Genomic DNA, 13908 nt, shown 5'->3' on the forward strand with positions numbered 1-13908 from the left:
TATAAACACATTTTTTGTGTGTATAGGAAAGCATTTAAATACAAGAGGGAAAGGATTTTATAGAACCATAAAACTAAATGTAATCATTCTTCAAAGGTTTTATACTTCCAAAGTTGTCAACAATGAACATGTAATACTTTTTAACTAAAAATATAGTTATTTTAAAAATCCTTACCACTCTCAGTTGGAGCTTTTTCCTCCTCAGGAAAAAAAAAAAAAAAAAGGCACCAACCAATTGACACAACAACCTAATGAAAGGACTCAGTGAGTCCATTTCATTAGCCTACTTACTCTTGCCTACAACACAACAGGCCATGCTTTGAACTTGGAGAAGCAGGGCGGCTGAGAAAACAGCTCATCGAAGGTCACAACATGGGCCAGCCATGCGAGTAACTCCCAAAGGGTGGATTCATGGACCCCAGTCACGCAGCCACATCAAACAGTCCCCTCTGCCACTCAGGCCCTCTAGGAAGAAAGAGGGCCACGTGCCACCCACGGGTCACCATCCTGCCACACTGTGAGGCTTGGCTCCACACTGTGTGGTCCTGAAAAGCCTGCCAGCTGAGCTGTATCCCCATTCATGAGGTTTTGTCCCCTGGTAATGAGCTCCCCTGGCTCCCTCCCCAGGCTGGGCAGCAGCAGCTACAGAACAGTGGCAGCCCGAGAAGCCCCCGGTGAATGACCCATCGAGGAATCCAGGAGTTTGGCAGAGGCTCGGCCACAAGAGGCTGAGGCAAATAGTCGCCTGGGTGGAAAATATCAGCTTGATTCAAGATGGAACGGTTCCCTTTCCCCCTGGTGGTAGGGTGTCTAGGACACTGCTACAGACGTGCTGACAGTACCCAGCTACTGATCCTCCATGCAGGCCACCCAGGGGCAGGGCTTGTTGCCAGCGACCTGCGGCCTGAGCATCACATAGCTATCATCCCTTTCCCTGCTGACACCCACAAGAAGGGAGTGAAGGACCTCTGTTTCACACATGTAGTATTTATAATCCTTTCAACTTCCAGGCCACACTCATATGTTAGATGCATGATCAGATGGCTGGGCCTCTCCCTCTTAACCAGTTTTGCAGGAGCTAGAACCAAGAGACACACGTGCTATTACACCCAAAGGGTCCCCATCAACACCCACAGTCCCAGGACCAGTCCCTTCAGACTGCCCTTCCCTCTGCAGAGAGTTTTAAAAGCCATGATTCATTTCCATCGCATTCAGTGGCCTTTCCCCTTTTTCTAAAGCCACTTAATTTGGCTTCAGAAACTAGCTCCTTATTAGAGGAGATAAATGCTAAAACAGTCTCCTGATCACAAACACCTTTTACGCCCTGTACAATAAATGACTGAATCAGTTATGCTCTGCATATGCCATGGTCTTCTTAAATTGTACCCAGAGAATTCAAACCATGCACAGAGTAAAAGGCCACCTACAGAGGCCAATCTGTGCAGAAGGCTTGCTCTCTGTTGTAACCAGTCCACAAACACAGGCCCATGAAACCAGTCGGAGATGCTCAGGAAGGCCACCTCCACAGCCCTGTGCAGTCACGTTTTGGAATTTGGCCAGATGTCACCAAAACCTTCATGCACCATGCAAACGGACACTCCCAACTCCGAATGCGTAACTATCACAAAGGAAATGGATCCCCTAGTAGAAATTTGGCTTCAACATTCTTCCTACCAAAGACTTACTGTAAATCCCACAGACGAGATCTCAAAATGAGACCAGGCTCCCATGCCTTGTAGGGTCAGCCCTACCTCCCGCTGCTCCACCTCCCACAAAACCAAAACGATTCCATATCCTAAAATCTTGCACCGACAGACCAGGCTGCATCCAATGCTGGGAAATACCACAGCCTAACTCAGTCAGGTAGACTTCTGGAAGGGGGCCCTGAGCCTGCTCCCCCAAACAGGGGTGATTTAGCACTGGTGTGACTTCAGGAGGGATGCCGAGGAGAAATTTTTCTACTTGATTTTTATCGTAGACAAGAACTCAGCTTTTCACTCCCCATTTCTTTCCCTGTGCTCTGATTTATCTACTTGGTATTATGGCCACCAGAAAACATCTATCCTAAGGTCCTAGGCTGACAACAATCAAGCCAGAGACCAATTGCCCGGCTGGATGTCAGGAGACTAAGTTTTGCCTACATGCTGTGGCCCTGGTCTGCAACAGATTCATAAGGAGCGGCTTTCACTGAAGCCTTAAAAGCATCAAAATGTCAAAGATTTCCTTTGTCCCCTTTCCCCATGGTGCCCACCATCAGACACGATGATGGAAACCCCTACCCATAGGGAGCAGGAACTGGCCCTCTCCGGCCTGTGCGATTTTCTCCGGCCTGTGCAATCTTCTTTTCTGTGTTCCACAGGTTGGTCGTGACCAGACCCCCAGGGGCTCCATTCCTGGGTGGAAAGGCACATACTCTCCACCCTTTTTGCCTAGAGCCTGTTCACAGAGGGCTGAGACATACATCTGTGACATATTTACTCAACAAAGTCATCTACTCCACCGCTGGGACAGAAAATTACAGGGGGGAAGAAAAAATCAGGCTGTGAGTGTGTAACTGTTCCAAAACCTCCTGTCTCAGAAAGCTTGGGCAGTGTCTAGAGGAAGCTTGGCAGATATGAATCTTTAGGACAAATTCTGTGCAAATTCTATTTTAACCTAAAGCTCCATGTTATAATTAACTTTATACTCCAAGGCACACTGCTTTCTGGAGGCACAAGGCTTCCACAGGCAGAGGTAATTTTTTCAAAGCTTAGCACTCAGTGACAGGGGCTGTGTCATACAATTCAATTGTTGGTGGGAGGCAGAATCAGATTTGGTAAACAAGGGATGGAGATGCTTGGCAGGCCAGCCCTCACTCTGCAAATGACCACCCAACAGGGCCCAGAAGCAGTGACGAAGGACCACGTTTGCTGTAAGTTCCATTTGCCACTTGAATATTTCTTAAACCCTACACGGGCAAACGGCTTCCATCCTTCCAGTATAAAACAGCAGAGACCACTACAGAGCAAAACAATTTTTTTTTCAAAATTCTTATTTCTTCCTAAATATCCAGTTCCACTGCATACCCCCACTAGAGAAAAGAAACTTACAAGAAGTCACCACCTTTGAGTAACACCAAAAATTGGAGATGTAATCACCTCTCTCATTGGGTTTCAACAGGGCAATGACCAGGAGATAATTTTGATGATTAAAAATACATAGACACCCCAAGCATACCTCCATGACTAATGCCAGAAGGTCCCAAATCCTCACACACACACACAAAGGCAGATTAATGAACCTAAAACCCCTCCTCACCATGTCTTCCCACTCAAGGTCTGCTGAGGCTCCAGCAAGGTAGAGATCAAATTCCCCTGTACACTGCAATCACCTGGGGCGCTCCTTAAAAGAGGGGTGATACCCAGGATGCACCCCTGACTGGACTACACCATCATTGCCAAGGATGAAATTCAGGCATCAGCATTTTTCAAAACACCGGAGATGTGTAGCCAGGTCTGAGAACTGGTGCTCTGGCAAAATTAAAAGCTGAGGAGCCCACTTTTTTCCTTTCTTTGTTAACACGCCCCAGTTACTAACAATCAAAAGTGAACAGCGCCCCCCCGACGCTGGGGCAGCTCCTACCTATGTAGAGTGAGGAATCCTTCCTCCGCACGTGATCGTCGATGTAGGAGACACCCAGGGGCTGCACGGGGGTAGCACCGATGCCCAGGAGTACCTGGGCCCCAATGAGCAGCAAGTACATCATGTTGGTGGCGGTGCGACTGCGGCAGATGAGGTCCGGGTCGGGCCCCTGGTCCCCGCCCGAGCCGTTGGCGGCGCAGACATCTCGGCCCTCGGCACCCCAGCGGATCTCACCCGCCTCGTACTTGTACTGGTGGGTCAGGAACTCCGGCAGCGCCGACAGCAGCGCGCCCAGGGCCATGACGATGCCCCCGCAGCCGATGAGGCGGGGCCGGTGACCGCGAGCCCCGAAGTAGCTCACGAAGAGGATGAGTGCCAGGTTCCCGATCTCGAAGCTGCTGGCGATCACGCCCACGTCGGCGCTCTGCAGGTTGAACCTCCGCTCCAGGGTGGTGAGGACGCTCACCTGTGGGATGCAAAACGCAGTCTCAACATCAATGCAAATAGAAACCACCCAGGAGGCCCCCTTTGCGCGAAGCGCGGCGCACGTGTGTATCCCAGGCCCTCTAGCCGGGTAGTTTTTTAACTAGATGTGCCGAGTGATTTCAACCGGAAGAGTCCAAAAATCATTTACTTAGTATGATAACCCAAGGGTTAAAGAATTTCAGTGGTTAAAGAAATAACCTTCCCCCTGGCGAAGAAGTTTTCCTTGGCACCTGTTTCCATCCTGAAAGGTTCTGCTTCTATGTGGAAGAAACGCCTCCCCATCCCCACAGCTGCCACCATTTACGGCTCATGAGTCCGGCCAGAGTCCTAAAGTCCACAGCTTTCACAAGCTTTTTCCCAACTACATCCTATTTATAAAAGTCCATGCTGGAGGATAAAGGATCCACAGGCTTTTTACCAGGAGGTTATTATTATTAGCAAAGCATACCTGAAGGAAAGAAACAAAAACACAGAGACACTAAAACCTGGGGGGGGGGGGGGGGGATGGACAAGCTAGAGTAGCTCATTAGGATAATCGTTAATTCTTTGCTCCTTTCTGGAAATTTCCAAACAATGGACATTTCCCTAGAGGTCATCCAGTATAAACATCCCTAACTATTCTGTCTACTCTATCCCCACCAAGGTCCCCTGGGTGGAATAGTTTTATGCCTTTTCCCACCTCTGCATTCTTGTCTGCCTTTCATTGGCTTAACGAATACCTACAAAACATCTGCTGTGGGTTGGTGTTGCCATAGGCACAAAAAATAGAAACAGGAGGAAGGGGTGACACCTGGCCTCAAGATGCCACCTGGCAGAAAGGCAGTCATGTATGTTTGTAACCTGCTACATTCATAATGCAGAAATCACACAAGGAAAGTCAAGAGGCAATGCACTAGCTTGGGCTCCTGGAGGCAGAGGGAAAACGCGAATGCCCTGCCTAGGGTCCACGTAGGGTATTGGCAGCAAGACAGGAGTCCCTGTCCTGAGAGGTCCAGCAACCCTAGCTGGTTAGGGAACCACACTCCAGGTGAAAGGAACAGCATGAGCAAAAGTCAGGCAGCATGATTTAATAATGGAATGGAAAACACATAGTTGGAAAGACAGGTTGGCCACAGACCGCAAGAAGCCAACAAGGATGCCACCCTAAAGGAATTAATCCCTTCAGTGTGTTGGAAAGAAGGCAGAGCGTGGAGGGAGGACCCCTGATCTGAATCTCACCCATTATTTCCTTAATTAGCTTGGCGACTTTGGTCAAGTTATTTAACTCTCCAAGCCTTGATTTCTACGAATTAGGAATTATGATACACACAGGTGGGATGGATGTGAAGATCAGACAGAATGGATGAAAAGTCCATTAGCACTGAGCAGCCTTTCCCTACCTGGCCGGAGAGCCGCCAGGAGAGGCAAGGAAGCAGGGGTGGGGCAGCAGAACCACAGCAGCTCTTGGGCCGTCCTGACTCTGTGTCACCTTGGGTATGCCACCCTGTGCTTTCACTGTCCCATCTGTAAAATGGGGATAAAAGGGCTATCCCTTAGAACAGGTGCCAGGAGTAAACACATGTATGTACAAATGCTAGGCAGGGGCTATCCACAGCCATCATCACCATTTATTGTGGGTATGGGGAATGACGGCAAAGACTCTAAAACCCTAAGAGTAACAGAGGTGGGGCCGTAGTGTGGAGGATGGATGGCAGAAGAATGAAGAAGTGAATGCCAAGAGAAGAAGACCGGACTATGATTGAGAGAAGGGAGAAGGAAAGGTCCGAGTCAATACCGTGTCAGTGGAAATGTACAGGAAAATCTAAGCAGCCCTGATGAGACAGAATTACATCTTTGGGGAGATTGGGCTGCCCCTGCTGATGGATTGAGCGTGTGCTGCTAAGGAAAGGGAGGAAAGAGAGTCAGGTGGAACTAGCCTTCCTCCAAACGCATAAACATGTGCACTGGTGTCAGCATCCACAGCCTCTCTGCATCCACACACATGACACACACCTGTAGTGATATGCATGCCTCTATTCCACTTACCTTTATTATCAAAAACAGACAGTAGCCCAGTAATTCCTGTTAGCCTCATTTCAACCCCACACATTTAAACAGACTCCTTTAAGCCAGGGGTTTTCAATGCTACCTTCTGATGGGATGCACTTGGTAACCACTAAAAATTTCAGATGCCTGGTTCCTCTGTGACTTTCTGAGCTAGGGCATCCTGGGCCCTGGGATTTTGTTAAAGCCCCCCACCTACCCCAGGCGATTCTACGTGGGTTAGCACAGTGCCAAAACACCACAAATGACTGCAGCCTTTCTGCCAGCACTGGTCCTGGGGCAAGCTCTGCAGAGCACCACCCAACATAGATGCAGGTCTTGATGGAGGCAGGATATCTGAGTGGCCCTCTACAGCCGGCATTCTAATTCTGATGCCAGTTTCCACTGTGTTTCTCACCTAGGCAAGGACAGCTCACAATTCAGGCAGCCCTGATGATGTGATGAAACTATTTTTCGAGCACCAGGTATGGCAAATGTTGAGAAAAGAAGTTGAGCCAGTCCTGGTCTCCTTAAAAGTGGCTTTAAAAGTATTCCCAGGGACGATCAAAGATCTTTCTGAAAAGTCTGGGCGAGTGAAAACAAGGCTTCGTTTAGTCTCTTCTTTGCTCCTTAACACAAACAAGCATGATGGAATAAATGCTCCAACAGAGGCCTGTCATCTGCAACGCCGCTGGGAAGTGCAAAAGCAGACAGCCTGACTGCCTGGGAGGTGGAGGACCCCTCCCCAGGGTGGGTGTCCTTCAGGCCTTGATGCTGAGGCTTGAGAGATGCCCAGAAGAAGCCAGATGCAGAGTGAACACATCTAAGCAAGGTCCCCCTGAGTGCACCAGAGTCACCTTGAGTGGGCTGGCAGGGCTGCAGCCTGGTGACCTCCACCTTAGGAGTGAAAGGCAACGGTGGTGGGAGGAAGGGTGGGCAGGGCTGGAGCAGATGCCATATTTCATGAGCCTTCACGACATTCATACTAGGCAGCATATCTGAAACATGACAACTGCTCCATTCTAGCAGGTGTGCCCTGTCATAAAATATCACACAGGTGTGGACATTTATAATGACAGGTAAGAGTGGTGGGGAGAGAGCCAGCTGTGGGCAAAACAACAAAGAATCAGCTCTTCCAGAGAAAGCTGAGGCCTGTGCCTGCCCTTCTTGTCCTGCCACAAACCTGCTCTTTGCAGAACAACCCACAGGGGTGACAGAAACTAGGAGGGTCTTTATTTCCTTGACCCCGTGGCCTCTCAAAGGCCTCAGGGACACCTCTCTGGACCCAGAGTTAAGTGACACAAACCTTCTGAAAAGATGCTTTGTGGATCAATTAGATCAGAGACCATTTTCACTCACTTAAAACACAATTTGGAGAAGCTGGACTAATTAAGTATGCATGAGGCCATAAGCCCACTTGTGGCTTTTATGTGGCAATGAACAATCCAGGAATGAGGAAGATGCCTGCTAACGGCAATGACTGTCTGTACTTAATGGGTAACAGGACTGATGGAAATGTCTTGATAATTAGAGACAAAGGAGCCGCAACTCCAGGAGGAAAAGAAGAGAGGAAGTGTCCTCACCCTGTGCCAAGTAGATACCAAGTTATTATTAAAAGAATGCAATATTTATCAGGTTGATGCTACCACGATTCCAAAAAAATAAAAAATAAAATAAAAAGCCCACTTGCACTGCAGAATCTCCTGCAGCACTTGTTAAAAATATAGATTCCCAAACCCTGGGATGAGGCCCAGGGGTCTGAGATTTTATAAAACTCTCTGATGCCCGGCGTCAGGGGGGGGGGGAATGCCACTGGCATTCCAGGTGTCTACACACATGCTCACCACCAATCGAGAACTGTGGTTCTCAACCTTCACTGGCAGCAAAATCACCTGGAAGGTATCAGAGCTGAACCCCAACCTCAGTCAGAGTCTCAGCTTCAGTAGCTCAGGGAGGCATCTGGGAATTTTCTTTTTCTTCTTTTTTTTTTTTTTTTTTTTTTTTGGCTTTTTAGGGCGGCACCAGCAGCATATGGAAGTTCCCAGGCTAGGGGTCAAATCGCAGCTGCAGCTGCAAACCTACACACAGCCACAGCCACAGCAGTGCCAGATCCAAGCCGCATCTTCAACCTACACCACACTCATGGCAACGCCAGATCCTTAACCCACTGAGCAAGGCCAGGGATCCAACCTGCATCTTCATGGATGTTAGTCAGATTTGTTTCTACTAAGCCATGACAGGAATTCCCAGAATTTACATTTTCTAACAAGCTACTAGGTGATGCGGACGCTGCTGATTCAGGGACCAGATTTTGAGAACTACTGCTCCAAGGGGCTCTCCTTCCTCAAGAAGCCCACCCCCACTCAAGACTGCAGAGCTTGTTTTCTTTGTTTTTCTTTTTAGGACTGCACCCACTGCATATGCAATTTCCCAGGCTAGGGGTCCAATTGGGGAGCTGCAATTGCTGGCCTATGCATCACAAGATCTGAGCCACGTCTGCAACCTATGCAACAATTCAAGGCAACGCTGGATCCTCAATCCACTGAGCGAGGGCAAGGATGGAACCTGTATCCTCATGGATACTAGTGGGGTTCATTACCACTGAGCCACAAGAGGAACTGCCTCCAGAGATTGTTTTTTTTAATGGATACCAATTGAAAGCACTCCCTCGATTCTAGTTCAAGTCCAATCTGCCCCTCCTATGGGAAATCTGGGTTTCATTTCAGGGAGGCACACACTCAAGCCACCGACAGCAAAGGGGGCCCAGCCCCAAAGGGAGACCTTCAGTCTTGCTGTCAGAAATGCTGTAGGACAGGAGGCACCCAGAGACCACAGCCAGGGACAGATGAGCCCTTCCTCAATCTGAAAGGGCCAAGGTTATCAGGGAGGCACGGAATAAGCAGCCAAGTTCTTGAGGCAGCAGCTGAAGCTCAGGACTGTCCTTGTAAAGCCTCCCCCTGTCTATTTTCTTACTCTGGCCTGGGAGGGGGGGTTGGGCCAGGACTGGAATCACCTGGAGAAACACACCAGCATCTGCCCCCCTCCCTGACCAGGTCTGTGATATAACGTGTGAGAGCTGGGCCTGGGCATAAGTATTTTCAAAGTTCTCAAGTGATTCTAACGAACAGGCAGGTAGAGATGTGTGTGTGTGCGTATGTGCATGCCCGTGTGTGCAGAGCAGACACATGGTATGGACACTGGAGGGGGCCATGTGTGCGTGGATGGTTATACCAGTGCACCCTGGCCATGTTCATGCAGCACTGGAGCACGGGAGCCTCAAGTTTAAATCTGGCTCTGATAACGCCTAGCCAAGTCAGCCTTTCTGAGCTGTTTTCTTACCTGTGCAATGAGGATAACAATACTTGCACTGCGAGTCCACGCTTCAAAGCAGCTGGCCCATAGTAGGCACACTGAAAAGAGTCAAGGAGTTCCTATTGTGGCTCAGTAGGTTAAGGACCCGACATTGTCTCTGTGAGGATGTAGGTTCAATCCCTGGCCTTGCTCAGTGGGTAAAGGATCTGGCACTGCCACAAGCTGTAGCGTAGGTCGCAGATGCAGCTCAGATCTGGTGTTGCCATGGCTGTGGCCTAGGTTGGCAGCTGCAGCTCTGATTCCACCCCTAGCCTGGGAATGTCCATGTGCCACAGGTGCAGCTATTTAAAAAAAAAAAAAAAAAAAAAAAGGGGGCCACCACTAACTATCCCAGGTTCATATGCTGTGTGACTTCCAATCCAATGCCACACACAGAGCGCCTACCTCCTGGGAGGTGCAAGTAACATGACTACGGCTGAGAGGGAATCCCTGCCCAGTGGGATTTACAATCTGGGAAGAGCAGAAAGAAACGGTCCTAACAACCCAGCCTACCATCCAGGGAAATGCAATGGAGCAGCAGCCTGTGGAGGAAGATCTACGTGGGATGCAACAAGGATGAACTGGATTTTTTTTTTTTTTTTTTTTTTTTTTTTTGTCTTTTTAGAGCATATGGAAGGGGTCAAATTGGAGCTGCAGCTGCTGCCCTACACCACAGCCACACACACGGGATCCGAGCCGCATCTTGGACCTACACCGCAGCTCACAGCAACACCAGATCCTTAACCCACTGAGTGGAGCCAGGGATCAAACCCACGTCCTCATGGATACTAGTCGGGTTCATTACTGCTAAGCCACAATGGGAACTCCCAGGATGAACGGGATTTTTATAGCCGGTAGGTAGGGGGTGAGGCCACAACACTGTAAGAGCAAAAAGATCAATGGTGTGGAGAAGGCAGGGCGGAGGGGAAGTTCACACCACCCCGGGGAAAGGGAGGAAGAAGACATTTTGGGCTGTGAGCACTTTGAGGAGATAAAGTGGCCTTGGAGGCTAGGCTGAGGGTCCCACTGAAGGTCAACGGGGAGCCAAGGGAGGCTCTTGAGCAAGAGCCATCCTTCAGCAACAGTATCCTGGCGGTGCTGCAGGGTATGGAGGGCGGAGAAACCACCCAGACAGCTATTTCAAGGTCCTGATGAGAAACGAGGCGGTGCTGGCAGGACCACCCAGGAGGAAGCCTGTGTATGATGCCTCGGGTGTGAAATGCGGTGGAGCCGGCAGCTGATGAGAGGCCTGGGTCGAGGAAGAGGACCTGGGGGAGTCTCCTCCCCGGCTCAATCTGGAGCCAGAGTGAGGGCTAAGAGCGCTGGGAGGCAGGGAAGAGCCCGGGAGTACAAAGAACCTGTATCGAAAAGCTCTTCTGCCCTGAAGGATACGGATGTCAGAGCAGCAGGCCACCCCTGGGGAACTTGCAAGGGCCCTGTACCCTCAAACTACACACCCAGCAGCAGGGCCCAGGGCTGCTGGGAGCAGCTGCAGAAATAATCTGGACATCAATCTCATAGTAAACAGTAGTCAGAGAAAGGTCCCCTTCCTGGGGTTCCTGAATAGGAATCAGCACACTTCTTCCACGAAGGGTCAGACACTGAATATTTTAGGCTTCTGGGCCACATAATCCGTGTAGCAACTACTCAACTCTGCCATCGTAGCACAAAAGCACCATCCATCCACGGGCAGTCTGTACAGGATGGGCAGGGCTGGGTTCCAAGAAAACTTTATTAGCAAAAACAAGCCGGGGCTGGATCTGGCCACAGGTTTTGCCCCATTTATGTGCTACCCTTCTCCATCCATCCAGTTTGGGAAACGGCCTTATTCCTGTGTCTGGCAGTAACAACCCCGGCCCTTTGTAACAAGTTCGTGAAGCGCTCCTGTTGCTGACACAGAGAAGTCATTCCAGGAACCACTTTAACACAGGTCTGTTTGTTTTTTAATCCCATGAAGAGAATTCGCAAGCCAAGTTCAATTTCTTGCCTCATATACCAGGACATCCTCTTGCAGGCAAAGCAAGAAGGGGCTTAACCGCATAAGCCTGGGCACCAACCTCCCCGTGATGAAGTAGTAGTGACAACAGCAACTGCATCAGGTGCGGGGAGGCGTATTGTGTGGTTTTGTTTCTCATCTGAACAGCTCCTTGGAGAGGGTAATTTAGGACACAGGGGAAATGGCATGCACCAGGCATTCACTTGTGAATTGCAGGATCCGAGGTCTGCAGAACCAGGTAACAAAAGACAACACAACAGCACGTCCTGTAACTGCCCTGGCGGCAAACAGATTGCCCTGCTGCCTTGCAGGTCAACCAGGGAAGACCAACAGTCGATGTTGCTTTGTTTCTGGTGGAATGATTTAGCCTACATTATGACCCAGAAAATAAATGGGTGTAAATTTACAACCATTTCTCTTGAAAAGGAGAGTTAGAATTACAAGGAGGATCTCTGATTCGGACATGACTCTGGCCTCTGGCGCCCAAAGGCATCAGCATGTGTAAAGGGGTGAGAAGCCAAGACCCATGAGCGGTTTTAAGAGACACACACTAAGGCACTTAACATGCCTGCAACTCCTTCTTTGTTTTTTTTTGTTTTTATTGTTGTTTGTTTGTTTTGCTTTTTAGGGCCGCACTCACGGCATATGGAGCTGCAGTTGTCAGCCTACAACACAGCCACAGCAATGCCAGATCTGAGCTGCATCCGTGACCCACCACAGCTTGTAGCAATGCGGGATCCTTAACCCACTGAATAAGGTCAGGGATTGAACCTGCATCCTCATGGATACTAGTCAGATTCTTAATCCGCTGAGCTACAACAGGAATTCCAATTCTCTAGAAAAAAAAAAAAAACCTCTAAATTTTCTTCTATAAATCTTGTCACTGATTTTCCTCTATAGCTCAATGGTCCATCACTGAAAAACAAGGATTCTCCATCCCTACTGGATACAGCAAATAGACTTTTCTTCCACTCAGTGAGTGAGCTATAAAGTCATGACTAAAAATTTTTGCATGAGTCTTGACTACTATTAATAGTTTGTGCTTAGCACCTTTCACAGGACTTGAGACCATTCTTTGAAGTCATAATGTATGTGGTGCCAGGTCTCTCTTATAAGAGAAATTTCAAGAACAGGAAGAGTTAAATGATTTCTTCAGCATTTAGCAAAAACGTATAGAGGACCAGAGTCTTAAGAAAGAGATTTCCATCTATCACACTATCAATGTACGTACACACACACACAACTCCCCAGGCAGAACTGTGTTCACTGGGTCAGGTTCTCCATATACCAGAGGGCTGGGCTTACCATCAGAAGGACTGAAAACCCCAGACTGAGTAGCCGAGCCAGGTTGTAATCCCAGGGCTGCGGTGCCCTCAGCCAGATCCCAGTATAATGGAGAAAACAACTCTGAAAAGAGGCAATTATCACCCAGGGCAAACAGGGCTCCTCTCTGCCAGAATAAAGAGAAGCACCGCCAGTACCCAAAGAAGCACTGCAGTTAGTACCCAGTCACGTGGAAAGAACCCAGCATCAGGGCAAAGTGTCCTCCGGGCTGCAGGTAACATTAATTACAACCCAGAGAACACTTATCAGTGACTTATCCAGGACAGTACGAGGGTTGTACATCTATTGACAGAGTTACCCTCCACGATGACTTCAGGGGGTAGGTCATAGTATTATCCAGTTTTACACAAGAGGAAACCTGAGGCTGGAGAAGATGATGGTCCCGCTGCTGGTGAGTGGAGGGGCCAGGACTGAAGCCCAGCCATCCTGACCCACACCCAAGTGACTGAGCACCCGGCTCCCTGCCTCGGGGAGGTGCCCCTGACTCCAATGATGAAGGCTCATGGCCTCTATCACACAAACTTGATTTTTTTTTTAAAAGCTTTATTATTATTATTAGAAGCTATAAAGGAGGAAAAGCATTATGAAGTCATAGATAATTTTGAAAACTCTGGGTTGAACAAAGATAAACAGGTTTCTCTGCAAGACTTATGAGAGATTTCAAAATGGTAATATTCATTGTTAATCATCTGCCAAAATACATATTATGTAGCATTTCCTGAAACTCTCCTGATATGGAGCCTTATTTATTTTTTTAAATACTGTACATCCCTTGGGGAAAAAAAAAAAACATAGATACTTTCAGAAACACTGGATTAAGGCTGATATGAGAAATGCTTTTCATTAAGCACTAGAAAAAGCTCTGCTTTGCCTAGGAACTAACTGTACTGCTTTCCCATTCAAAAGCATGATTATAGCTGTATTTCCCTTTTCACTCTGCTTACCAGGAATCTCTGACTCAAGCCTGCCGCCATGCTAGGGCAATAGTGTGGGATGCCAGGGCTGTACTGAAGCATTGCATTTCTTCTTCTTCTTGGTCTCCAGGTTTTACTTGTAATTCCACAGGAATATGCTACTTATAAACTGCT

General features: G+C 48.7%; 1 protein-coding gene across 3 annotated transcripts in view; it reads right to left on the reverse strand.

Annotated features, from left to right (window-relative positions):
• SLCO3A1 (solute carrier organic anion transporter family member 3A1) overlaps positions 1-13908 on the reverse strand; it is a 325398-nt gene that overhangs the window by 251728 nt on the left and 59762 nt on the right. For all 3 annotated transcript variants that reach the window (XM_021099372.1, XM_001924347.5, XM_005666296.3), the window contains exon 2: positions 3622-4087. In XM_021099372.1, coding sequence (XP_020955031.1) covers positions 3622-4087 — 466 coding nt within the window. The remainder of the gene's footprint in view (positions 1-3621; positions 4088-13908) is intronic.

Source organism: Sus scrofa, chromosome 7 (genome assembly GCF_000003025.6).
Source record: "Sus scrofa isolate TJ Tabasco breed Duroc chromosome 7, Sscrofa11.1, whole genome shotgun sequence".
Classification (NCBI taxonomy): domain Eukaryota; kingdom Metazoa; phylum Chordata; class Mammalia; order Artiodactyla; family Suidae; genus Sus; species Sus scrofa.